The 27,905-nt window shown below is 41.4% G+C and overlaps 2 protein-coding genes across 9 annotated transcripts in view; one reads left to right on the forward strand and one right to left on the reverse strand.

The window, feature by feature from the left end:
• Window positions 1-404: 404 nt before the first annotated feature.
• Window positions 405-17,537, reverse strand: prdm10 (PR domain containing 10). Of its 3 annotated transcripts, none has more exons than XM_063493352.1 (23): window positions 17,378-17,537; window positions 16,115-16,248; window positions 15,669-15,830; window positions 14,988-15,047; window positions 14,794-14,898; window positions 14,134-14,308; window positions 13,722-13,963; window positions 13,317-13,517; window positions 13,084-13,156; window positions 12,812-12,929; window positions 12,594-12,714; window positions 12,018-12,287; window positions 11,331-11,675; window positions 10,097-10,252; window positions 9,824-10,003; window positions 9,636-9,746; window positions 8,836-9,036; window positions 8,608-8,742; window positions 8,322-8,492; window positions 7,726-7,863; window positions 1,717-1,891; window positions 1,529-1,626; window positions 405-1,265 (listed from the first exon to the last, which is right to left on the reverse strand). In XM_063493352.1, exons 2-23 carry the CDS (start codon window positions 16,184-16,186, stop codon window positions 1,077-1,079), a joined length of 3,498 nt encoding a protein of 1,165 aa, XP_063349422.1. In that variant the 5' UTR covers window positions 16,187-16,248; window positions 17,378-17,537; the 3' UTR covers window positions 405-1,076. The 3 variants fall into 3 exon arrangements, with proteins under 3 accessions (XP_063349422.1, XP_063349423.1, XP_063349424.1); XM_063493353.1 differs by having other exon boundaries at window positions 17,107-17,537; XM_063493354.2 differs by lacking the exon at window positions 17,378-17,537 and adding an exon at window positions 16,477-16,699.
• A 5,095-nt stretch (window positions 17,538-22,632) lies between these two features.
• The window catches only part of aplp2 (amyloid beta (A4) precursor-like protein 2), a 52,206-nt gene continuing 46,933 nt past the window's right edge, over window positions 22,633-27,905 (forward strand). For 5 of the 6 annotated variants that reach the window (XM_063493958.1, XM_063493962.1, XM_063493959.1 and 2 more), the window contains exon 1: window positions 22,634-22,940. In XM_063493958.1, the coding sequence (XP_063350028.1) occupies window positions 22,869-22,940 (72 nt within the window). In that variant the 5' untranslated portion in view covers window positions 22,634-22,868. Of the gene's footprint in view, window positions 22,941-27,905 lie in introns of all 6 variants that reach the window. The other variant, XM_063493963.1, reaches the window with a different exon arrangement.

A 27,905-nucleotide genomic window follows, 5' to 3' on the forward strand; every position in this document is an offset into this window, starting at 1 on the left:
CAATTGTGCCTAGTAAAGTGTCTGCTGAGTGTATATTTAACTGTGTTCTAATATGTGGTGTAAAATGTCTTCATTGGATCATTTTTCAATAAGAAAAATAAAAATAAAGGAGGTTCTCTGGGATTTCAGAGTCAGGAGTGATGTAAGGTCTAAAGCTCCTCATAGTTATAATACATGTCTGCAGTCTTGTTCAAGGTTTCCAGGTTATTTCCAGATTATTTAAAGTCTAACAGCAATTGTATCTCCAAGATCGTTGCATTATAAAACCAAACATCATTTAGGTATGAACTGCCTTTAGGTGTCAGTTATGACAATGACAACTGGCATCTAAAGTCAATAAAGTATCTTCAAAGAATGGAACAGTTTGTATTTACTTTTCTAAACTTTACTAAACAGAGGTATGGTAACAAAGACAAATAATGAGTAAAATAACTCACTGGAAATTTCTGATTATCAAGTCAGTCCAGACTGTAAAAATAAAAACAACCACATAGCAAAAAGTAACAGAGTTCAACAGAGTAAAATCAAACAATATTCTAGGATAACAGATAACATGTAACAAATGTGTTAGGACCATGACCCATTTCTGACATTTTGGAATATTTATTCCATATTCTTTTTTTTTTTTTTTTAATTTATTTTTTACAAATACTTTAAGGAATGTGTGCAAAATTACAGATATGCAAAATGGGATATCAAATCTGTAGAAGCTTCCCATCACTTCAATAACTCAAGTATTAGCAGTTTCAATCCCAGTATCTTTTTTTAAAACATGTAATTAGGTTAGGGGTTTTTTTTAATTTAAAATCTGTCCAAAATAAAAGCATCACATTTTTTACTGTCGACTGACTTTATTTTTCTCATAAAGTTCTGGCAGCTTGCAACACAACATTTAACACTTTACAGACACATAAAACTGTGTTGATGCATTTCATCTCTGTATATACACACGTGACAGTGGCATGATCACATGACAAGGTATTTGTTTATTCATGTGCGTACAAGCTGCTGTGGACAACATGCAAGATTAGTCCGTGAGTCTGCACTGGCTTTGCAACGTAACATCACTGCACAGTTCAGGGCTTAGTGATGTGAACTTCACTAGTGCCACTACCATTTGTGGTTGTGGTGATGATGTACTGTGTGGTAGCTTGCTGATTCGTCGGCTGCTGCTCCAGTGGTTCGGTGTGTGTCTGGGTTGTGCTCTGAGGAAGAGTCTGTTTCGTCTCAAGCTCAGTCTGACCCTCAGAGATCACGTAGTGTGTCTATTGGGATGATAACATTTCAAGTTACACAATAAATCTTTTTTCTTTTTCCTTTGACTAGGAAAAAGCAGGTTTCAAGTTTCTGCCTCCTATTTTTACAGCATATTTACGTAATCCAGCTTTTTAACTGTAAATTATGAAGCATCATCTACTGTTAAGCAACACTTTCAAGTATGGAGCACTGAATATAAAAACATGTGCTCATTGTGTAGTATTTCAAATTCAACTGTCATTTTCATCTAACAAATATCAAATTCACTCACCGTTTTCACCTGGTTGCTGCTGACTCCAGATACAGGAGTGCTAGCCTCAGCTATCACATACTGTGCATGAGGTAGTGCCATCATCTGGATTTCAGACGCTGGAAGAACAGGAATTTATGGTTTTGACTGGTAATCACAGAGCACAGAAGCATCAAAACATACAGCACGTGACTGGTTATGGTACTTACAGTAGCCTCGGTAGTTCCAGTTTCCCGGTATGTAAGCGTGCTGCACCGTCCCCTGCTGCTGGGTGCTGCTTGTCTGGAGGGTGTGGCTCTGGGCTAAAGTGACAGGAGTCAGTTGGGCAGGGCTCAGCTCCTGACTAGTCTGCTGGGAGGTGGGGCTGAGGGGCTGACCAGTAACCTGAAAACCAGAAAAAGAGATTCGCGATTAACATTATGGTGGTTACAGGTAGATTTGTAGTCAAGACCGCCTAATCCGAGACCAAGACAAGACCAAGACCAGAGGGTATTGAGACCAAGACAAGACCAAGACCAGAGGGTATCGAGACCAAGACAAGACCAAGACCAGAGGGTATCGAGACCAAATGGTAAATGGTAAATGGCCTGAATTTATATAGCGCTTTAATAGTCCCTAAGGACACCAAAGCGCTTTACATATCCAGTCATCCACCCATTCACACACTGGTGATGGCAAGCTACATTGTAGCCACAGCCACCCTGGGGCGCACTGACAGAGGCGAGGCTGCCGGACACTGGCGCCACCGGGCCCTCTGACCACCACCAGTAGGCAACGGGTGAAGTGTCTTGCCCAAGGACACAACGACCGAGACTGTCCAAGCCGGGGCTCGAACCGGCAACCTTCCGATTACAAGGCGAACTCCCAACTCTTGAGCCACGATCGCCCCAAGACAAGACCAAGACCAAGACCAAGATCAAGTTGAGACGAGACCAAGACCAAGACCGAGACAAAAAAAGTCTTTAAACTGCAGCCAGATGCTGCTTCGTTTACGGGTGTCAGGCATATTTATGTGTTTTTGCTTTCGCACAGCCCTCCTCACCGCTGTCTACTGTCTCACTCACTTACTGAGAGGACAGATGCACGCTCCACTTGACTGTCGCGTCTCTCACCCTCTCTGTTTTTCACATAATGATATTATCCTATATCCTCGCATGTGATTGGCCACAATATGGAGGGATTGGAGCATAACTGAGCCACTGTGTGAGAGCTGAGCAGCGAAAGGAAATTAAGTGAGGGTAGAAATGACTGAAAGATTATTAGGCTCTGTTTTGAGTTTTGTTCAAAAAAAGAATGACTTCAAAAACACCCAGCACGCCCCTACGGGCGGTTTATCCTTCAAGCTCGGGTCCTCTACCAGAGGCCTGGGAGCTTGAGGGTCCTGCGCAGTATCTTAGCTGTTCCCAGGACTGTGCTCTTCTGGACAGAGATCTCCGATGTTGTTCCCGGGATCTGCTGGAGCCACTCGCCTAGCTTGGGAGTCACCGCACCTAGTGCGCCGATTACCACGGGGACCACCGTTACCTTCACCCTCCACATCCTCTCGAGCTCTTCTCTGAGCCCTTGGTATTTCTCCAGCTTCTCGTGTTCCTTCTTCCTGATATTGCTGTCATTCGGAACCGCTACATCGATCACTACAGCCGTCTTCTCCTGTTTGTCTACCACCACTATGTCCGGTTGGTTAGCCACCACCATTTTGTCCGTCTGTATCTGGAAGTCCCACAGGATCTTAGCTCGGTCATTCTCCATCACCCTTGGGGACATCTCCCATTTTGACCTCGGGACTTCCAGGTTATACTCGGCACAGATGTTTCTGTATACTATGCCGGCCACTTGGTTATGGCGTTCCATGTATGCCTTGCCTGCTAGCATCTTGGACCCTGCTGTTATGTGCTGGATTGTCTCTGGGGCATCTTTACACAGCCTGCACCTGGGGTCTTGCCTGGTGTGATAGACCCCAGCCTCTATGGATCTTGTACTCAGAGCTTGTTCTTGTGCTGCCATGATTAGTGCCTCTGTGCTGTCTTTCAGTCCAGCTTTGTTCAGCCACTGGTAGGATTTCTGGATATCAGCCACCTCCTCTATCTGCCGGTGGTACATACCGTGCAGGGGCCTGTCCTTCCATGATGGTTCCTCGCCTTCCTCCTCTTTCTTGGGTTTCTGATGCCTGAGGTATTCACTGAGCACGCTGTCAGTTGGGGCCATCTTCGTGATGTATTCGTGAATGTTTCTTGTCTCATCCTGGACTGTGGTGCTGACACTCACCAGTCCCCGGCCCCCTTCCTTCCGCTTAGCGTACAGCCTCAGGGTGCTGGACTTGGGGTGAAACCCTCCATGTATGGTCAGGAGCTTTCTTGTCTTTATGTCAGTGGCTTCTATCTCCTCCTTTGGCCAGCCTATTACCCCAGCAGGGTACCTGATCACGGGCAGGGCGTAGGTGTTGATGGCCCGGATCTTGTTCTTACAGTTCAGCTGACTCCTCAGGACTTGCCTCACCCTCTGCAGGTACTTGGTGGTTGCAGCTTTCCTAGCAGCCTCTTCATGGTTCCCATTTGCCTGCAGGATCCCCAGGTACTTGTAACTGTCCTCTATGTCTGCAATGTTGCCTTCTGGTAGTTCAATCCCCTCAGTTCTGACTACCTTCCCTCTCTTTGTTACCATCCGACTACACTTCTCCAGTCCGAACGACATTCCAATGTCATTGCTGTATAGCCTGGTAGTGTGGATCAGTGAATCGATGTCTTGTTCACTCTTGGCATAGCTTGATGTCATCCATGTACAGGAGGTGGCTGACAACCGCTCCGTTTCGTAGTCGGTATCCGTAGCCAGTCTTGTTAATGATCTCACTGAGGGGGTTCAGGCCTATGCAGAACAGCAGTGGGGACAGAGCATCTCCTTGGTAGATCCCGCACTTGATGGTGACTTGTGCTATGGGCTTGGAGTTGGCCTCTAGTGTTGTACACCACATTCCCATTGAGTTCCTGATGAAGGCTCTTAGGGTCCTGTTGATCTTGTACAATTCTAGGCATTCCAGTATCCAGCTGTGGGGCATTGAGTCATAGGCCTTCTTGTAATCAATCCAGGCTGTGCACAGGAAACCTGGATCCCCGTAGCCGGTTACCAAGATTACGTGAAGTACCCTCAGAAGGTCTGCTAGATGATGTTAATGCAGCACTACGGATGATACCTACAACTACGATTACCGACACTAACAAGCTGATCTACAGTATGGCAGCAGTGATCAGTGAGATGCTTGGCTACAAGTTGAACAGCCACAAGGGGCAGTACCCTCCATGGAGAAGGAGGCTAGAAGGCAAGATCAAAGTAGCACGAAGGGAGGTTAGCCAACTAACGGAGTTGCAGAAAGGCGCGACAAAGAAGGTGCATAAGAAATACAGCAAGCTGTCCATACCTGAGGCCTTGGAAACTGCCAAGCAAAGACTCACAGCCTTGGCCAGCCGCTTGAGGAGGTACACCAGAGAGATAGAAGGCAGGAGAATAAACCAGCTGTTCTCCACAGAACCAGCAAAGGTGTACTCTCAGTGGCAAGGGAACAATAAGAGAACAGCACCACCAAGGCTGGAGACGGAGCAATACTGGAAGAGCATATGGGAGAAGGACGCAACCCATAATGGCAATGCTCAGTGGCTAGTGGATCTGAGGGCAGACCATAGCGACCTCCCTGAACAGGGTCCAGTAAACATCACAGTGGCAGATATCCAAGAAAGGGTCTCCAGTATGAAGAGTTGGACAGCACCAGGGCCCTGACTGCACTCCACGAGCGTCTGGCAGCACAAATGAACCAGCTGCTAGTTAACGAGAGACACCCGGAATGGCTAACCGAAGGTCGGACGGTCCTGATCCCCAAGGACCCCAAGAAGGGACCGGTCCCACCCAACTACCGACCAATAACCTGCCTCAGTACTACATGGAAGCTCCTGTCAGGCATCATATCGGCTAACATGAACAGGCACATGGGTCAATACATGAGCGGGGCACAGAAAGGGATATACATATATACACACACACACACATATACACACACACACACACACACACACACACACTTCTATATACATATGCAGGACACCTTAAACTAGTTTTTTAATTAAGCAGCAAGGCAGAACAAAGTCGGGCCTGTATCAAGACACAGGGACTAAACCCCAATTCAACCAGACCCAGAACTGATCCGGAATTAAAACAGGACTACAACAGTAACCAAGACAGAACCAGAATCAGAACTAGATGATAGTAGCACTGAAAATCATCATAGACCTGCACTACACTTATTTTTTAATTCTACCAAAGTACACTATTTAGATTCTGAAAAGTTTATATAATTATTTAGCCTTGTTGTGCAAACAAGCCTGCATAACTTAATAAATATAGAATTTTAAAAGTAAGAAATGGTATCTAAAAAGAAACACTAGGTACTAGATACATGTTCTGACGAGTTTTGGCAAACAAGCATTTGACTAACATGTGTGTCTCACCTGCTCTTGTTCCATCTCTGTTCTGTCCTCATTCTCGTCTCTCTCCCTCTCTGTTCCTCTCTCTCCCTCTCTGTTCCTCTCTCTCCCTCTTTGTGCTGACAATCAAGCCAAACACCAACATCATCAAATATACAGTTGAAACCAGATATTTACATACTCTTCAGATAAAAACACAAACGCTTTTTTAATTGTAACATCAAATCAGACTAAATGTTTATTTTTTTAGATTGATAAATATAAAAAACATATTTGTTAACTTTAAGAGTAAAGAGAGAAATTGTCTGTATTTCTTAATTGCAAATGGCACCAAATTGTATTCAAAATTGAGCCACACTTACGGAGCTCCACAATTCTTTTCCTGGTGTTTTGGTTGACATCTCTTGATTTTCCCATTTCAAAGAAACAGGCTCTGTGTTTTGCCTTATATGTATCCACAGGTGTGCCACCAATTTACTCACATGGACTCTACTAACCTATCAGAAGCTTCTTCAGCTCAGAATGGAATCGTCTGGAGTTTTCTTATTAATGAACAATAAACTTAGTGTATATGTACTCCTACATTTGATGAAAGTGATTAAAATAGACAGCTCCCTCTTTTTATTCTGACATTTAACTAATTCAAAAGATATTTCAACATTTATTTATCTAAAACAAAAGTTTACTCTAAATTGAACAGTAAAAATAGGTTTTTATGTTTTCTCCCTAAAGCGTATGTAAATATCTGGTTTCAACTGTGAATATACTGCTGTGTATTGAAATTCCTCATGTTTTGCATAGATATACTGAACAACATACAAAGCATAATATATAAAATAACATCTACCTGAGTTTTTTCTTTGAAAGAAGCTCCTTATGTCCATTGTTGTGTTCATCAGTACACAATTGAAACCGATTTAGAGAGTTTGTTTAGCCGTGGAGGGTAACAACTGAAAATATGAAATGTAAGCTAAGACTCTCTAAAAAAAAATCAGCATTGTTGTTCGGCTTTTTATTTATCCATTTGTTGATTCACTCGAAGAGTACGTAACGCAACCAACTGATCAGTTTGATATCAATCTTTTGTGATACACCGTCATATTTACATTATTAGTTCAGTACGAATGATTTGCTTTGATACCTGGTCAAACTTAAGCTCTCCTCTGTCTGCAGCAAACTCGCAGGCAGCAGCTTCTCCCCCCTCGCTCACATGGGTGCTGTGCTCAGTCGCCTAGTGCCTGAGCTCGGATCATACCAAAATTAGGGGGAATTTACGACGGTGCGCTCTGTGCTTCGTGTGTTGTTTTTGTTTTATACAGTTGTCAGCCAGGCATCTAACTAACAAATTACACTCCAAAAAACCCCATGCTTCTGAAAAAATGACCCGGGCTTAAGCGCAGTAAGCCACCCCCCCGCTCCGCTGATGGTTGACTCCAAATCTCCTGAACACTATGTCGATTTGAGAACGCAAGACCGAAACAGCGAGACCAAGACCGAGACCAAGACAAAAGTCCGTCGAGACCAAGACGAGACCAAGACCACGTAAAAGTGGTCTCGAGACCGGTCTCGAGACATCCAACTCTAGTTACAGGGTTTCGCTAACATGCAGAAAGACACCTAATTACCCAAATACACTGAAGTTTCAAAACGACTTGTCACACAAACTACTTATTTGTTATAAATGAGTCCTCAAATACAATAACTAATTAATTTAGCTTAAAATTATCCCCAGAGTCAGTATGGGTTCACCTGGGTGGCACCTTGTCCAGAGCTTGAGGGCTCAGTAACCTGAATGTGTTGCACCTGGATTGGGTGCTGACTGTAACCATGAGGGTCGTGTAGCTGGTTCACATCTACTGTTGGGTGCTGGGAATGTGGGGAGGAAGCCTGGAAAACAGATAATATTACTTATACATAAATGATACATAGCAAACACTGTAACTATTTTGCTTGCATAGTTTCACACACAAAGACTGAAAGGTTCTTTAGAAGCAAAAACTACAACTGAAAGCAGTAATTTTCCAGAATTTTCACAGTAGCTGGTAGTTATTTTCAGCTCTAATTACAAACTCAAAAACCACAAAGAAAGTAACAAAAGCTTCAAAATTCCTAGTTTGAACCCTTAAATCAACAAGGTCAACTTAATTAGATAATGAGAGAAAATTCTTCTTTTGATCAGGTAACCATATATAAGCCTCATTTCTGGAACTAGACCAGAGTTTACACCAGCATGTTGGCAGTTTATGGAACAACTGCATTCTTTTAGGCAGCATACTATCGAGATTATCAGCTTCCTAAGCATCTATGAACTTTTTAAATAATGTAGATTAGACTTTCATGCTTACCGGCGCGACCTGGACCACCTGAAGTTGAATGTGCTGTGGCTGGGACAAAGTACCTCCTGCCTGAGAGACAGGAATGTACTGGATCCTCTGGTAATCCCCCTGTGCTGTTCTATAGTCTGTGGTTAGTGTTTGAGAAAGTTCTGTCATAGCCTGGGTCAACAGATCTGTGGTCTGTGAAGAAAAGAAAATCCATACATTTAATATTATGAAATTTCCTATAGGCAAACTTTTCATTTATCCATGTAAGGCAATATCCTCCTTATGTTTTTGTTTTTTCTTTTCTTACCACTACAGCCTCAGCTGTGGTACCATCTGTACTGATGACCGCAGGAGTGCTACTGATCACTGCTGTAGTCGGGATGGTGTTGGCTAGCTGAGCAAACTCTGGATGCTTTTTCCTGATATGTTGAACCATCTTAGTCTAAAAAAGAAAAAAAAAAAAGCACACTTTATTGTGATTACTACAAACAATCTCTATGGTAACAAATTTCTTCTTTGATAAAACTTCACTTACCTTGCTGCTGTACTGTTTGGAGCAGTGTGGACAGCAGACTGGTGCAGTAGCAATGGTACCTGTCAGCTGTGTGTGTGTGCTCAACATAGGGTCTGGCTCACCAGGAGCAGCTGGGCGTAACTTACGGATGCTGGGAGGCAATTCTGCCCCTGGATGGTTTTTCAGTATGTGAGCTTTTCTCTTACTGGCACTCTTATACACCTGTAGAGATCAGTTCATTTGATAGATTTAGGACCCTTTCACACCGACACAAACAAACTGGCACCAATTAATATCCGGTGCTTGACTCCAGTGGGAATTGGTACACCTGGCATTTACTCATAGATAAAACAATGGCAATAATGAGGTGTAGTTATTGGCTTTAGCTCCAGTTAAGAGTGATTAAAAATGACACCGAGGTGGACACATGAAGTTATTTTAGTTGTTGTTTCCCATGGCAACTTTTGAAAATCTTTGGTAACTCAGTCTATTAAGCGCCAAACAAACATATTTAGACATGTAACCGATGATATATATTGGAAAACTAAGAACATAAAACACCTCTGCTGGTAGTGAAAGAAGAATTATCCAATAATTTGTTGTTTTTGGTTTAAAAACTCAATTTATATGAGACTGAAAGCTGATTACTTGCCATCGGAAACAAACTGATGTGACCTGCCCTATGACAACCCAGACAGGATCCAGCCCCTCCACAACCACAATTTGATAAATGCATAGATGGACAACAGGCTATACTTTAAAATAAACAAATGAGTCCATCCCCAAGCTCCCTGTGGACAGAAAGGGGGGGATTAACAAACCTTGTCACAGTACTGGCAGAAGTAGTCCCTGTTGGGCTTGATAATTGGCAGCGTTAGCTCAGGCACGTCATCAATACGCATCTCTGGATGACGCTTGGACAAATGATTAACCTGTAACCAGAAGAATAAGAGTCACAACCAGTGGAATTCAATATCAGGTTAAAATCTCTCCATGAGTTGTAGCTCACCAGCATTCCTCTGCGTCTGAATCCCATCATGCACACTCTGCATTTGAACATGAAGCTCTCAAAGTCAGTGGTGGGGACCTTTAGTTTGAGGGTTTTGGAGCGGTGGATCCGGTCAGCCTTCTTGGCCTCTCTGTCAGGATTGTGCATCCGCTGCATGTGCTCCCGCAGCTTATCTTTTCTCTTATTATGACAAGAAAATGTCAGATTAGAACACATAACTATAAACTAACCTTATGAAGTGTTATCTCTCAATGCTGTTCCTTTTAATCTTACCTTGAACTGTTTGCCACATGTTGAGCACAGGAAGTCCTTGCGGTCAGAGTGGCGCAACATGTGCAAGCGCAGCTTGTCAGGTCGACAGAAGGCCTTGTCACAGTCTGGGCACTGGAAGTTCTTCTCTGAATGGAAGCAGCGGATGTGCTTCTTTACCTAAAAGAAAGGCATAGTTTGTGGTCTAGAACTGAGTGTCTATATGTCTGTAAAGACATCTGAAACCTCATAACAGCATTAAACGTTTTAGTCACAAAAACATCAATGTGCTTGGAAATGGGCCATCTTTAACCTTGACCTACTAATTGAAGAAAACATTCAGCTTTAAATCCACCTGTTCAGAGCTGCTTGTAAGGAGAATTAAAAAAAAAACAAAAAAAAAAAACACGAGGCTATTTCAAATAGCTTTTATAGGCTAATATGGCTTAATTCACAAACCTTTTTTTTTTGTTTATTCTTTGCAAACCATAGACATGAAAGTAGGTCTGATCAACATGTTTAGTGACTATGCCCATGAAACCAAAAGCTGTACCTAATTTAAATTTGAATGCCCCCTTAAAGGTTTTCTCTTTCTGCAGCAACAACCTGCTCTGGATGCTCTACACTTGTATCAATGCCTGGAAGTCTCATTCTGACACCTTGTAATTTCACTAAGGACCTCAAACTCAAGTAAAGGAACAAACACGAAATTCTCTGTCAAACCGACCCGACCTTCCTGTTGAAAATAATCACCAGTGATGAGGTCTGAGTCTACAGTGTGAAACCACAGATTTCACGCCTAAAATGGGCTCAGGTAAATGGAATGAAACTTATATAGCATCTTTCTACATAATTTGAGCACTCAAAACACTTTCTACTATTCAGTCAAACATTCATACAGCACTTTTATCTTTTTAAATCTAGCATTCACACACACGCACACACCGTGGGAGCAAATATTTAGTGAAAACAACCTTCTTTCTCTTCCTTGTCTTCAAAAGAAAATTCTACCAGGAGCAAGTCGTAGGAACTGTAGCCAAAGTTAAAAGCAGGTGGAGTCTGATTTTTTTTTCATCTCACCTTGTATGACAAAAGACTTTTTTAAACAAGAACAGAAAAATATTTCAGGTACAAGGTCAGAGCTGTACAATTGTTGGTCAGCTAAAATGTCACATGTTAGCTAAGGTCATGTCCAACGAATTCTGTTAGCTCTGAAGGCTAGCTGTTAGCTAATTTAAAAATCACTGTTTTAACTAACCTGGATGAAATCACTAAATGTCTTCTTGCACGTAGGACAAGCAAAGAAGCCATCCACAGCATGGACGCCTACATGGTCTTTGAGCAGGTCCAGCCTTTCAAAAGTTTCTGGGCACAGGAGACAAGAATAGGAGCGATTCTCTGTGTGCACCAGGAGATGATCATCCAGGGCTGAATCAGTCGTGAAGCTCTTGCTGCAAATGTGGCAGGAAAAGGTGTAGGCTTCCCGACCATGGACTCGCAGGTGCTGTTCCAGCTTGTCTTTGTCCCGGAAGGCCTTCCCACAGTGGGTGCATTTAAAAGGACGGAAACTCTTCCTGATAAAAAGGTGCTGCAGCGCTGCATTCTGCAAAAGAGAGAGACAGAGATCTACTAGCAGATACCTCAGCAATGTTTTCTGAAATCAGCTAAGACACACAAAGAGGCTGACAGATGCAGTGGAGTGTGCCAGAGGAGGGTATCTCCTGAGAAAAACATTAAACTATGGAAAATGACAAAAAGAATCCCTGAACCTTGTGTTTTTCTGTCATCCTCCAGGTTCCACCTACCTGCACATCCATCTGTGAGGGAAGCAGGAATTGAGGAAGAGAGACACACTGTTGTAAAGCAAGCATGGGCACTATGGCACCACATAAGCTAAATAAAAAGGTAAATGTTGCCTTTAAGCAGACAGAATCTCCAGTTTTACCCGTATTCTCTTGGCACGACGCATGTCTTGCGATGTGAGATGAGCATCTGATTGGACACTCTGTGCCAGATCCTCCTTTAATGGAATAGGCAGGTCTGTACTGGGGGGCGGCGCTACAGACTCTGGAACGGGTTCCCCAGCAGGAGGTATAAGCTGACTCTCTGTCTCTGTCCCAACCTCCCCTTCTGACTCTATCTCCACCACCTTGAGCCCATTCTGAGCTCCCTCTGCGTGGTCTTCCACTGGTTTCTCTGTCAATTCGAGCATTTCCTAATAAAAAGATAAAGGGGATATTGTCATTTAGTCTTCCTGCTCATCATTTCCCTATTTAGCATTTTTGACTAATGTTATGATTTGATGAGTTAACATTTTAGTTCTTTTACTTTGCTCTAAGACAAAAGTACAAACGACTTTTGTCTCATCAAGTATTTTATGCATTAGGATTTCAAATAATTGCTTCATAATATCTTAATCTGTAACTTTCCAAAGAATCACTGTCTATAAAATATCTCAAATCATTGTTAAATCTTGACCTACTCCATTAATCAACACAGCATGTATTAATGCGCCACTTACTGTTGTCTTCTCTCCACTAGTATCTACTGGTGGATCCAAACGTATAAATTTAGGTGGGCGTCCAGGTCTTCTTCCTGTCCCGAACCTCTTCCTGCCTCTTCCTCGGCCCCGGCCTCTGGACCTGTGCGATTCAAACAACAGTGAAGACGTGATCGGGGCTGAATGCATTAAAAATAAAAAGAACAATTTGACTTAAGGTGATAAAAAAAATGTTTTACCTGGTAACAGAGTTTAATTTGTCATCGTGCATATTGAGATGTTGCTGCAGTTGTTCAGAGCTCACAAAGCGACGGTTACACTCATAACAAGGCCAGTTCTTCTCTTGCTCCCGAAGCACTGTAGAAACAGGAGAAAGTGAGAAACAGAAGGAACCGCGACAAAAACAATAACACGTCACCTTTCTGATAGTTTAATACTTCTGATTAAAATAAGCAGGACAGAGGCATGGTGTTAATATTAAGAAAAGTCAAGACGGAGTGCTGAGACTCACCTTTTCTCTCTTCTTCTGTAACATCATGAATTTTTTGATTTACAAACTCTGCATATGATGCTGCATACCAGACCTGCAATGGAAAATCTCATTAAAAAGACAAACTCCAGTGGTTTCTTTAGAAATCCTTCATGTTTTGCACTGATTGACTCTCCTATTAGTTCTGGTTTGCGGCCTCTTAAAGCAGTTAAATCAAACTCAAATGAATGCATTCTGCTCTGAACAACATTGACCTTTAGCTCTTGCTTGGGTTGGATATTCTTGATAGTTGTGTAAAATATCTCTGAGCCATACTGGTAGGCCACCAAGTTCTGCTCTAGGTGATTCTGAGCAGGTCTCACAAACATCATCCAGTTGCAACTGTCCTCATCAGAAAGGTCCAACCACATGTCATTAGACTTCTCTCCATCCTTCTCTGCATCCAGCAGACACACCTTAGTAAAAAAAAAAAAAAACAAGACAGATCACCAATCCAGTTTAAATCCCTGCTTAGGAGCTGTTTATACAGACATAAAAACTTTGTGGTATCCTGTATTTTCCCAGAATTCTCACTTACATTTTTTTCTTCCATAGAACAGTGCAAGAAAGTACAAGTAAATAAATATTGTAAATATCAGTGCTGTGCAGCGATTACTTACTTTCAAGTGAATGTAGTGGTCCTGCAGCTCGTTCTGTGGAACCAGTGGCCCCTCCACAGGACCAAACTGTGTGCGCTTTGGGATGCGTCTCTTAGAAAACACTCCGCCCAGGAAGCGGTCAATGTACAGGACCAGAGGAAGACTGGCTCTTGCTTTGGACATCACTGGCCGGTTGGGGATGGGATGGAGAGGACCGTGCTTCAGACAAACTGAGGGGTTTGCAATATTACACTCCTCGCACCCTGACAGACCACAAAAAAAGAGTAAAGTCACCAGCAATAGGTATAAAAAAATCTAACTGAAAACCTTTTAAGGAAACTCACTTTTACTAAAATCTAAAAAGGCATTTTGGCAACCCGTATGAGGAAGCATAACCATAACATTGGACTTTTATTGAAAACACTTAACTTACAGAGGTTGTGAGGGTTAAATGATTGAGGCTGATGCGGTTCCCAGTCGTCCATCTCAGAGTCTTCATCCTCATCTTCATCAGAATCCTCTGTTGAGTCTGTGGCCCCAAGAGGACTAGAAGGAGGGTCTGCGATGTCACCCATGGAGGTGAGAGAATTGGACACAGACAACTGCTCCTGTGGGAGGGGGGGGGGATTCCAAACAATGTAACAACATTCTTTGATATTTTTACACAAGTTAAAATTGTTTATAGGTCTTCCAAACACGTAAAAACTAATCACGTAGTCATTTTAAAGTAAGGAAACATTTTTTTATATTCTTTTTGAGGGACTGATGCTGAAATGAAAATGTTAGCTAGTGAGATTTCTCAGGATGATTTTTGTTGCTAATCCATCATATGTCATTATTTATGCAATGCAGTATGTCAGTAGAAAAAGAAAGACTGCATGCATCTGGTTACAGCAATAACTGGTAATGGAATTACAAAATAATGTTTCTGCTTGAATTTGTCAATTAGAAAGATGAAGCTCATCATTCATGAAACAGTTTGTGCTTGTGTTTCCCTACTTTGTACCTGAATGGATGTTAAAAACAAAAGCAGACAAAGGCTATTTACTTGTTTGAAAAGCTAAACAGCTCCACACAAACAATGCATCCTCACCTGGGAAACCGGCTCCAGGATAGCTTGTGGCGCATCTGCTACATTACTGAGAACATGCAGATTGGCTGCATTCATGTTCTGCCCGCCAGGCAGTAGGACTGTGACCTATAAATGACATTTAATTGGTTAAGGGTTCTCTAAAAACAACGTGGTGCAAAGAGAGCGAATAATTTGACAATAGCTGATAAACTCACCTGTTGAGTTGTACCGTCCTGCTGAATGTAAGCCACTTGTGGCTGATCAGCAAACACGGTCTGAAAGAACAATGAGGTGAGTCTGTGTACTTTGCAGTGAATAATGTTGTCAGCACATGGCCTAAGTGAACAGGCCGCCATCCATCCACTGCCTGAAACCATCTGTTTTAGTTCCAGTTCCCCTCCTTTTATTTCAAACTTCTTTAACTTTAAACAGTTGGCCTGTTTGCCTGTGATATCCGTAATAGGAATATCTGTGCAAATTGACACCACAGAGCCAAGACATGAAAAAAATGACCTGAATCTGAGCTATTAGAGCGGTCTGATACCTGAACTTTTGGCTCACAGAGAATACTTGGACATCAACAGCATTACTTGAAACTTTGGCCATATCGAATATGAGCACCGACCACTGTACCAGTATATATGTGAAAGAAAATATGGAAAAGCAATAATATATCCTCTTTAATTATTATTTTTTGCAAACTGTCTTATATAAGTGATGAAGAATGGCTCTCATAAAACAGGAGCCTAGTTAACACATAACACATTGTGTCCTGTTTGTATTAAACACCAAACACTGACTGCCTAACAGGGCATATCGTCCTACTTACACATGGCATGTACATGCCTAAAATGTCAGATAAAAATATCTCTCCTCTGACTAAGATCCCATCTTACCTGAGTGCCATCTGCAGGGTGTATGTAGACCAGTGTGTGCTCTGCAGACTCTACCGAGGTATAGGAGTTTCCATCTGCTGTATAAACCACCTGCTGCTGTCCTCTGTCTGCCTGATCCCCACTGTACACTATTTGGGCCACAGTGCCACCTTCAAAATGCACCTGCAACATGTGTATACATAACACAAAAGCTTTGAAGCATCTGCAGCAATATTACATCCGATTTAATGAGCAGGGAACATTTATTTAGATGGGTCACTCTTTTCCATAAAAGTGAGTGGTTAATTGACGATTTAGCAGCCACCTGTGCCAGCTGACAGAAAGTGGGTGTGTGCAAAAAGACCAATTGTTAACATGCTTAAATTATTATTATTACACATCTTGCATCTTTTCAGTTTGTATGACTCTGCTGTAGCTGTTCAGACAAATCAAATAAGACGGTGGACCTGTGTGCCGTTGCTTGAGTCACTGTTAACAGTCTGACTCCACACTGCTGAGGGTTCCTGCTTGGTCTCCATGGCAGCAAGGTGCCAGGCCTTTCACCACAACTATAACTGCCCTCCTTAGACAGCCGCGGTGTCTGCAATCCACAGAGATAAGAGGATTTGTGTTATTTTAATTAAAATAACAAAACATAACGATAAATAGAATAGCTAAAACAGAAGGGGAGACGCTCATGTCATTGGTAGTTTAACGTCTAAAAATCATAGACTAGCATTCAGAATTAAATTTTTTTGCAGTTTTTCTTTTCTTCAGAAATGTCAATATTGTTAAGTATATTTATGAATGGGTGTCTCTACTGTCACACCTTCATCCATGTCATATTATACTTGTCGTTGTATTAGCAGCTGTGAAGCTGCAACAATGGAGTACTGCAGTAGCCACTTTTGGGCTACATGGAAAAAAATTAGAGCCCATAGGCCATTTGAAGCTGAAATTTTGGCTCGTCAGACAGCGTTTCGCTCGGGTGACAGAGCGTGCAAGCCAAAATAAAGGCAGCATGTTTCTTCGTGCACAGAAAGGACACACAAGACTCTCAGCGGGGGTACGAGGGAAAAGGCGGTTTGCCGGCAAGGCCGCCCGGAAAACTGTGTCTAAATACAACCGCACATCGGCACAAAAACCACGGTGAAAAATCATGTCTCGGTAAAGTCATTCAGAAATCTACTTGGTATAATCAATATTAGATTCAATTCCCCCCTATTTTAACCCCGCAGGTTCTCAGTCCCAACCGGACCATACCACAAAAACCAGTGCTGTAGAAACCCGGGCATATACTGCACTGCTACATTAGCATTACGCTCATATAGTCCCAATGTAAGGCCGCACTTTGAGACAAACATAACTTGTCAAGCTGAATGACATGGACCACATTTTACATTTTTTAGGAACATTGGTTTTGAAGCGCTAAGGGCCTGAATTATTTGGGTAGACCCACCCGTCCCCCATTTCTAGTTGAGTCCAGCCCTTCAAGTCTACTGTGAACAAGGAAGAACAGGCTCCATTTTGGGTGGGACTAACAACAACGGCTACATCTGAAGAGACCTACAGAAAAAAATACATTTTGTACCGATTTAGCTACGCTTAAACAGTCCGCACATTTAATGTACAGTAACGGAGAGACTACGAAGCGATCGAGCTACAGAACGGGTCGTTAATCAGTCCCGGGTTTTCTTTAATTTTCTGGAAAACGTACAAGTTGTTCTTACCTCAGAATGGTAGCTGCAGAGATGGCCGCATTGCATATATTAACATAATCTGCCTGGTAACTTGCAAGCTCGTGGTTTCTGATTGGCAGTTAGTTACTTAAGAACAGGCGGGTTTGTTAGTTTAAGACTTTATTTTAACAAAATGTTTTTTGTATTCGGAGGACATATAAATTATTTTAAAATAAACACTGATGTTATAGTTGTAAGTTTCTTTCGTTCTAGTTATAACATTTCAGTTTTACCAGTTCATTTACAGCCAATCAAAAAATTATACCCTGTGGTCATCCAATTATATTTAATCTTATCTACAGAGGCGATTCGCAACCTTTCAAAGTTATAGTAACATTCTTACCACAGCCATATGTGAAATATACTATTAAGTCTCTTTATTTCTACATATAAATATGTCTGTTAAAGAGTGGAGTTGTGACTTAAATACCACTGGAAGCACGACTGGTCGATTCCCTGTCGTGGACGCGTAGAAAGTAACGATCATCAAGTAAATTTAGCTGTAATACAGATTTATTTCCGGTAGTTACTGTTTTGGTCTGAAAAGGTCCGAAGTCCACCTGCAACAACGTATCTTTTTTATGTGCTAATTGTTATTAGTTGTAGTACTTAGTTTCAGAAAATTCTATTACTGATGTCTGAGTGTCTTTTGAAGCTGATTACCGGAACAATGAAATGCCTGTTTTTCTTGCAGTGATGTTGCAGAATCAGAATACTTTATTCATTCCTAAGTAAGTTATGTGATTACAGTTGCTGCAAAACAATAAGAACAGTAACAGATTAAATGAAGTTTAATAATACAATATAGTACAAAGTTAAATAATAATAAAAGAAATAGCTCTAATATATACAAATAGCTCAATTATAAATATCCAGAATATTACAGGGATTGAATATGTATATTGCTCCCATAGTTGTAATGCTAGTGCCCTTAGATGGCCACTAGAGAGAGCCAAACACTCCTGGTAGAGGTTTTTCATGTTTATCTCGCTTTTAATGCAGTAGTAAAATTATTTATTCCAGCATGATACTACTGGGTTTGCAATCCAGTAACGTTTGTAACCTTCAAGAAATTAGGCCACAATGGTTGCTTTGTTTGATTGCTATAAAAGTAGATTTGCCATCACTTCAACCAAGTACAATATAAACAAAAACAAAAAATAACAGGACATGAAAAATAAATAAGTGCAGAATGTCTGGCATACTCTGCCCTGGTGGGTGATTGAGAATAGACTGAAGACTTCAGTCTGAAGACTTCAGTCTATTCTCAGTCTCAGTCTATTCTCAATCATTACCTGTTATTTTTTTGTTTGTTTGTTTTACAAAACCATTAAGAGAACTTTGAGCGTTTGAACAGAAGGCCATCCATAATTGTGAAATGCAGCAATTTAGGAAAGTCTTAAGCTCCTCATTCAGATAACAGCCTGGACTAAGTATATGAGCAAGATTGTCAGTGGAATAACGTCACTGCAGAAAAATATTAAGACTTTGCCTTTTATGGTGGAGCCGCTGCACAGAAGAGACTGCAAAAGATATGTGAAACCCTGCTTTGAGTGTTTTGAAGAGCATTCAAATGACTTTTATTGAGGAAAACCATCTCTTACCTATTCAAAAAAGTACAGCAACAGGGAGACTGGCTAGAACTGATATGAAGCTTCAAGATGAGTTTCTCACTGTCCTCAAGTGGTTCGGCTGAAACCCAGACTGAAACACTGAGTATCTGTTAATAAACTAGTATGCTTAAGAGAATCTACCAACAAGAATGAGAAATCATCTAAATCAAGGGTGTCAAACATAAGGCCCGGTGGCCAGAACGGAATCCAATTTAGCCCACTAGGTTGGCTTTAGGAAATGTGAAGCAAGGCATAAATGTTTAAATTTTAACTGTATTTTTATAAGTTTTATAGCTTTGGCTTCTGATAAAGACTTCCCTCATCGCCATTCATACTATCCCAAAGTAAATAAGTAATATATAAACAGGGAAATCACAGAAAAGTTCCTGTTTTTTCACATCTATTATTTTCTACTGGTCTACTTTTTTTAACATGTAAAAAGGGGCATTTTCTCTAAATTAAAATAAATAATAAAACTTTCTGTTTTATTATTACAGGGCACTCTGGGCTACAAGAACCTTTTATGTAATTTTATACAATTTAATCCCAAAGAGTCACGCAGAGAGATTTATTTCATTTACTACAGCATGCATTTCTTTATCATGTAGAAAAACTGATACACACTGTTGAAATATATAAATATATATATATATATATATATATATATACATATATATATATAGACAAACAGAAGAAGACAGCTGTAGTGATCGATGTAGCAGTTCCGAATGACAGCAATATCAGGAAGAAGGAACACGAGAAGCTGGAGAAATACCAAGGGCTCAGAGAAGAGCTCGAGAGGATGTGGGGGATGAAGGTAACGGTGGTCCCCGTGGTAATCGGAGCACTAGGTGCGGTGACTCCCAAGCTAGGCGAGTGGCTCCAGCAGATCCCGGGAACAACATCGGAGATCTCTGTCCAGAAGAGCGCAGTCCTGGGAACAGCTAAGATACTGCGCAGGACCCTCAAGCTCCCAGGCCTCTGGTAGAGGACCAGAGCTTGAAGGATAAACCGCCCGCAGGGGCGAGATGGGTGTTTTTTTTATATATATATACACACACACACACATATATATATATATATATATATATATATATATATCTCAGGGATTAAATGTGTAGTTAAACTTGTGTGCTTTGATGGAAAGGGAATTTTCACTGGTCCAGGCCACTTAAAATCAAAGTGTATCTGACCCACAGTATGAAATGAGTTTGACATCCATGATCTAAATCTTACTTGTAATGTCTACCCAGGAAGTTATAATGACTGCTAGATTGACTTCATGGGTCTGATTATATTTGACATCAAGTCCACAACACAAACCCACTAGATCCTGCCGATTTCATGTAATGAATGAGTACTAAACACTTAACTGGGGGAAACTGACACTTCTCTGTGAGTTTGGTTACTTCATACTGAAACAATTCCTTAAACCTCTGAAATGTAACTCCACAATTCATGTTGGATTTCGAATGCCTTCAGACAACTAATTAATTAACAGGTAGCATTACATTCAAGTGAACTTATTTTATACAGCCAAAGGAATTTTTTATTAAATAAATAATTTAAAAAACAACAAAGTAAACATGTAATTTGCTGCATTCTCATTGGACTATATTAGCTGGCACGCCGAAACAGAAAATTAATTATCTCTCTTTTTTTTCTGGATGTATTTTTACTCAGGTATCTGGGGATCAAACTGACACATACCAAAATTAATCTAAACATATGCAAATTAGAATTGCTCTGACACGTCTAACAACTGGTGTTATAAAAATTAATAACCAATCAGTGCATGCTGCCTGGAGCAAAAATCAAATTTACATGAGGCTTTTTTCAATAAGCCATCAGAGAGAAATAGAACTGACACTCTAGTAAAACAAACTCAAGTCACAAAACACCCAAGCTGCATGTGTGTGTGACTGTATGTTTATAATTACCTTATTTAAACAAAGAAAATCTAATTTTCTTCTGTGATGTTATGTTCAAAACTGAGGCATGCTGCTCACATCATTTGCAGTCTTGTAAAATAGTCAAAGTCTATTCACTATGTTTGTATACAAATACTATGAACAAGACAAGTATCAACGGGTACCATTTTAGTGAAAAGTGCTTTTCCCTGAACATGTTATGTTTAGCTAACAGCCAAAATGAGTAAGTTTTGCCAAATGGACCGTTGTAGAAAGACAGGGATGCCCAAAAGAATCCTGAAAGCTTCTTCAGAGCTTTCAGGTGGAACGTCTCCATAGACCTGGCATCCAGACCTCCACATGTACAAGACTCCTAGCCATGCTCTCTTTCAGCTTCAGTCCCATTCACAACATTACAGCATAACCTTTATGATTTAAAAAGCTAAAAGAGAAAGCTAAACAAACTAAACTGATGTTCTTAAATTAGAAATCTAACTAGAAAACTGAACCTTTCATGTATTACTACAGTTCAAGGTTCTGAGATTGAGTTAGTATCTCAGTGCAAGTACTTTGAAATTACAATTGATGACTCACTATTGTTTACACCTCACATTAAGCAGCTGGTCAAGAAATATAAACTGAAACTTGGGTTTTACTTTAGAAGTAAGTCCTGTTTCTCATTTGAGGCAAGACAGAGCGTTGTAGTTTCCACTTTTATTATTGGACTTGATTACAGTGATGTTACTTATATGCATGTGTCCAGGGAAGACCTACATATGCTAGTTTCCGTCTATCAAGCGCACTGAGATTCATTACAAGTTTTAAAACTCTTATTCACCGCTGAACATTGTATGCATGGGTTGGGTGGACTCAACCACTGGGATATTCTTATCTATAAGGTTATTGTTGGTTTACTCCCATCTTATTTATAGACTTATATTCATCAAAAAGTGTGGGAGGTCTTAGGTCCTAAGAGTTATTCATTTTATCTGTTTCAAAGGTTTGCAAATTATATATGCATTATATACACCGTATATATGTGTGTAAAAGCTTATTCCACTAATCTGTTAAAAATATTAAATCATTGGCATCAGTATGTCAGTAAATGTGTGTAAAAGAATGTGTGTAGAGATTATGTCAAATTATTATTATTATTATTATGTAAACATTTTTAAAGCCAACTGTACTCCACATTTGTGGTGCAGTAATAGTAATGCAAACCTGAAGATTCAGATGGGTTAAAATTATGTTTCGGGATCCTGCTCAAGCTTTTAAGATGAATAAAGTACAAGCCAAATGGTTGTGACCAGTAATGCTGCTACCTTTCATTTTGTGTTCATAAATTTTATGTATACATTTATTATTATAAAAATGCAGCGGTACTGACTTTAAGTGACACATGAAAAAGAAACTCGCCCATATTCCTCGTTTCCGGAAACGTTGGCACAAAAGCTCACTGTCTGAAAATAAGTTCGTCTTTACGTGAAGAAGTCTTATAGCCCACAGCTTACTGCAGATAAATATAGTTAGGTATATTTCATTTAGTAAATGACATTATTCCTCCAATAAGTGTCCCAATATTTTGCGTCAGCTGTTAATTCTAATGTGCTTTATATTTTGGGTGGATGGTGATTGCGCGCTAGCCGCCTGATGGCGCAGTGCGCACTGCTCTGGATCAGAGGAACCAGGGGAGGGAGGAGGCAGCAGAAACAGAGCAGCCGCGCCACAGACACACAATCCACATTTCCAGAGGAGAGCGACAGTCAGCCCCCCCTCCAACGTTTTCTGTCGAGCTCGGGTAACAAAACAAGCGAAGCAGGACTCGTCTCGCTCGTCGGGGTCTGATCATCAGATTGTTCCCTGGACTTGATTTGGTCTTTATTCTCTCGGAGGTCACCTTACAGAAATAGCTCACAGGATATAAGTTATTTACAGTAGCATTATCCGAGATCCTGGAAGATGGGTTCGGTCCCAGCGATATCTGTCCTTATTTTGGGCATTGTGGTTCCAACGTTGGCCGGCTACATTGAGGTATGTGAAAAGAAATGTTTCCTGATTTACTGTGTAGGCCTACCAGGTTAGTCTAAGATCCAAAGACCAATGTGGTAGCCTCAAGCAAAAGCTGATTATTTTGCCCTGTCCTCACATGAGGTACTTACGGCTAAGCTTTGCCGATCTTCTAATGAATACACTATGTTACCTTGGTTGATGTGAAATATACTGATAAGACTTTTTCTCTTCCATACTCGGATTCCCACAGGTAGCGGAATGAATTCAGCAGGGAGGAAAGGGTTTATGTTACCTGCTTTTTTTTATAGTTGCAAATGCTTCGCCTTGTGTTCATAAATATTAAAAGTACTTAAATATTACTCAGTTTACCTGCAGATCATCCTTTTCTTCATTCAGATGCACTGATTGCAGTTTATTGGCGAGTTGACCAGCGTGGGGCTCAAATGTCCTATAACGAGAACTATAGCAGGATTTGGTGCAGAGATCAAACGAAAGACAATTGGTGCTTAGTCAGGCATTTAGGGACACATAGAACCTCTGCACTGGATCACACACAGTCATGCAGCCTGCTGTACGTTATGAATGTATAGACCATATTACAGAAGAGGGAATCCTTTTGCCTATGCAGTCTATTTTTAATTGTAGCTTTTCCTGTGTCAACAGGATGTCCACCTTTTATAGCAGACTTGAGTTCCTGCTCTATAGAGTTTTAATAGAGTGGATAATATATTTAGAAGCACTGAATTACCTCTCAGTAGTTGATATGTTTGACCCAAATGGTCCAGTTGTTGGTCTCCTTGTTCAAGCACTCACGCTCTCACACTTGCACACTTATCTACGTGATGTCCTATTTTCCTGCTGGCTCACCAGAAACTGTGATGCCTGCAGTGTCAGACGTGTGTGTGTCAGTGGATAACAATGCACCCATTTTCACAGCAAACAGCCCCACCACCCTCCTCCCCCTCAGAGGTTAAGCACAAATATTGCTGCTTACTGTTGAAGCAACCATGACAAAACATTTTAACGAGTTATCTTCTCCTGGCACTTGTATTTAGCAGGGAATGTTTCTCTCTCCTGTATTTGCGACTCAAAAAAAAAAACTCGGCCATTTTGAGGCAGTATTGGCTGGCATTGTGTGTGGGGAAATAATGGTTATTATGTCCCCAACAAAATCTATGCTGCTGCACACTCTACAAAGACCTCTCCCCTCTGCAATGATTGCCTCCTCAGTCAGCCTTACTAACCACACGGACGTGCTGATCGATACAGGACAGACTCTCCTGAGATGATTAATGGATGAAATCAATGAATTTCCCGATCAGTCACCCAGATTAAATTCAGAAATTTATGGAAGCTGCTCTGCATCTTGACTGTAATGCACATGCTGAGGATTCCTGTGGTTTAATCGATGGGTGTCCTGGAGGACAGGCCTTTTTTCTTTGTTGGATTATTGCAGTAAAACACTGCATGGGCAGAATATGGATATTCATATTTGTTTTTGCACCTGCCTTCTTTGCAAATACACTTTCTTCACAAAGAAAAAGATTTGATATTGAACCAAACTATACTGCTGTAAGGTAAAACAGAAATAAAAATGCCTTAGAGCTGAAGAAATAAGATGACAAACCCCAAGGGATAAATATTTTACAATGTATTTATTCAATTTATGACCTGACTATTCAGGATCAACATCAGCTCACAGCTTAATTTATTCAGGTAAAATACATATTCACAAAGGTTAGCTTTTTTCTAAGAATTGAGTTGAACACTGAGGTGTATCTAAACAGACACAATAATGAAGTCAAGCTGTTTTGCCCTTTCAATATAAATATCAGTAGTTTGAACCAAGCAGTCATCTTCCTCCTTTTCACTGCTCTTTTGTTTGCTAGTGGAGTCGCTGGTGTGTGGAGATTGGGCAATGCTAATGAGGTTGTGGACGCACAGCTAAGGTAGCTGAAGCCACTGAGAGCTTCTAAGAATCGCTCACTGTTGCTCAGACATGGTTGTTGCCCCTCTCATCCAATACTCACCTTCCATTGTTCCTCATTTCTTTTCAGTTGTGATTGTCAAGCTTCTAAGAATCACACTGACCATTTGTCAGACATGGTTTTCCCCTCTTATCCAGTATTCACCTTCCGTTGTTCCTCATTTTGTTTCTGCTGTGATTGCCAAACTGCTCTCTCATTTTGTAATTCCGCCTTTTTCGTGTTTCGGGAGTAGCCTGCTGACTTCAGCTGTGTAAACAGTTTAGTTTTGTCGAATACCTGTGAGAGTGGCAGATTGTGAGCTTTTGTTTCTTCAGCTGTAGGTTAGCTTTCTCATCTGGCCATCTCTGTATTGCAGTGTTTACTGCAGTGAGGTTTGTTTTTTTGTGTGTGTGTGTTTTGTTTTGTTTTTTGACCGTTTCATTTCAGATCCAGAAAACAAGAATCAGGGTTTTTATTTTAATTTCACTCACTTGTGGAGAATCATGAGTGAACAGCTGCATCTTTTCTGGAGATAATTTGGAAATGAGAAGCAGGTTTACCCAGAGAATTGCATCACACACAGGCATTCGCCAATATGGCTCCCACTGGATTAATAGAATACAGAATATCAGGAACAGCTATTACATTCAGTACATTTTATTCTCTACTTACTTAGCAAACAGTGATTATCACAACGCACACAGTGTAAAATGTAGTGTTATGCAACACCACATCACATTTTTGTGCCTGTCATTAAAAAAATGTTAGTGTTTTCCTTCCATCTGGCCTGTAGCATCAGATATATCATCATGTTTCTAAGCTCAAGGCAAGACAGAACTTGTATGGAAGAGACAGCAGTGCTAACTCATGCTAGTAGAGTGACTTTGGCAAAACTCTGTTTACAAACATGCATTAGTCAGAATAGCCTTAGAGGAATGGACAAGCAGAGGTAATCGAGAGAAGATTTTTTTTCCAATATACCCCCTCTGCAAAAAAAAAAAAAAAAATGTCTGGGGGGCTGAGGTTATTACTCTTTGGTTGCATTCCTCTTTCAGCAATGTTTTCTCATCAGCCAAAGCCTGTGTGCGTGCTTATAGGCAAGCTGATATTAAAGTGTGCTTTCAAGTGTATTTGCTCTGGATATGGGCTGATAGTGAACAATTGCATGTGAATGACTGCCCCCACTTGGTTGTGATTGTTGGGGCGGGAGCTATGGAGCTCTCGGTTAGCAGGCTTGAATGATTTCCTATGAAGGCCTTTTGTGTGTCCTTGAATAGCCTGAGACAACCCAGGGTGTCCTTACCATACAGAGGGGATCTCGATGCCCAGCAGAAATAAGGACAAAGACTGCTGGCAATGTTTTATCCAGGAGCATTTGCATTTGATAATGATCTGTCAATATAACATAGTGGGTGGTGGAGCACAGTTAAAGCCTTCCATAGGCTGTTGCTTTTCTCTGTAAGCTGTAAAGATTGCCTTTTTGACCTCCACGTTCAGCCATGTCAGTCAAGGTGAAGGCGGTGACATGTGCTCCATCAGCAGAGCATCAGCCTCACCCGCCCTTGAATTTGTAGATTAGCACCTAAAACCTTGCTTTCAATTGTTGGGACAGCCCCGTATCCCAAGAATCCTCTTAGTGACAAGAAACACTGGGTGCTTATAGATCTGCAAAGGGAACGGTACTAATCCCAGAAACCCTGCCCCAACACACACTCATACGCTCACTGATTTCACTCACCCACTCAGTGAGACCCTCATTTCCACACCCTGCAGAGGCAAACTGACTTCAAAGTGGCACAGAAAACAGTGAGTCACCTGTGTGTAATATCAGTGGCGTTCGCTCAACACTGAAGTCTGCTCTATGACTAACTGTAGGAAGGTATGTCTGATTGAATCTAAGCCCTTAATCTCTGTCCTTTCATTTCCTCAAAGATACCTTCCTGCCACTCGGTTCATCTAGACTTTTCTGTCTCCGTCTGTCTCTCCGTCTTCCCTTTCACTGCCTGATTCTTGGCTGATTCTTCCTCCTAGCTTGTGCATGTCTCCTGGAGCGATTCCATCGACAGACACACTCGCGGCTCATCCCGAGGATTTAAATAGAGAGGCCTCATCAGGCGAGCCTTGTTCTCACGATGCCAGGCTTTGTCTCCGAGGCTCTGCGTGCGCCCTAATTATCCAAAGTGAGCAGAGTTGTCTTTTTTTTCTTTTCTTTTTTTTTGCAACTGGAAATGTGTCTGCGTGTGGGTGTGTGTTTGTGCGCCCGAGTCCTCTTGCAGCTCTGCTCATCACATATTTAGTCAGTTTTTCTCGGTGAGAGATCCTGGGCGATGGGGACTTGGCTCGGAGTCAGTGGGTTCAAATCAAGACACCCATGGCTGCACATCACTTAAGTTGCATCAGGCCCTCTGCCATATGTAGGACAATCTGCACAGCCATAACAATCTACCCCATGTATATGCAGCCAAGGTGAACTGCACTACACCTGTGTCTGTGTATTCTCAACAATAGCCTGGCTCAGCACAGATGCCAAGATGTCAGTTTGTATGCCACAGTGCTCAGGAATGCATAGCCTGAAGTCCAAAGGCCTCACTTTATTGTGCTGTGAGCAGCTCTGTTCCTGTGATAGCACTGAAAGTAACTATACACTGTGGCGAGTTCAGCAGACAAACACATCCCTTTTAATCCGTTTTAAAGGAGCCCTGCCATTTCGGACTTTATTTTTTAATGTAGTTTCTGTTTGACAAAGAGAAGTCAGTCGATGTAGGCTGGATAAACCCTGTCAACCCCCTACTCGGTTTGAACGTGGGTTTGTGTGTGTTTGTGTGTCCCCACAGCTCAGTGAGTCACTCTTGCTGCTTGAAATTTTCTTCCCATGAATAAAATATCTGGTGTGCTATCTATGAGTTACAGTGCACTCGTGTCTGTGCTTATGGCCCCACCTGTCTCACCCTTAGTCCCTGCTTGTCCATATGAGAGGAGGACTTTGTCTACTGTCCCCTCCCCTCGCTCCTGGTCTTAT

The sequence above is a fragment of the Pelmatolapia mariae genome, linkage group LG14 (assembly GCF_036321145.2).
Source record: "Pelmatolapia mariae isolate MD_Pm_ZW linkage group LG14, Pm_UMD_F_2, whole genome shotgun sequence".
Classification (NCBI taxonomy): domain Eukaryota; kingdom Metazoa; phylum Chordata; class Actinopteri; order Cichliformes; family Cichlidae; genus Pelmatolapia; species Pelmatolapia mariae.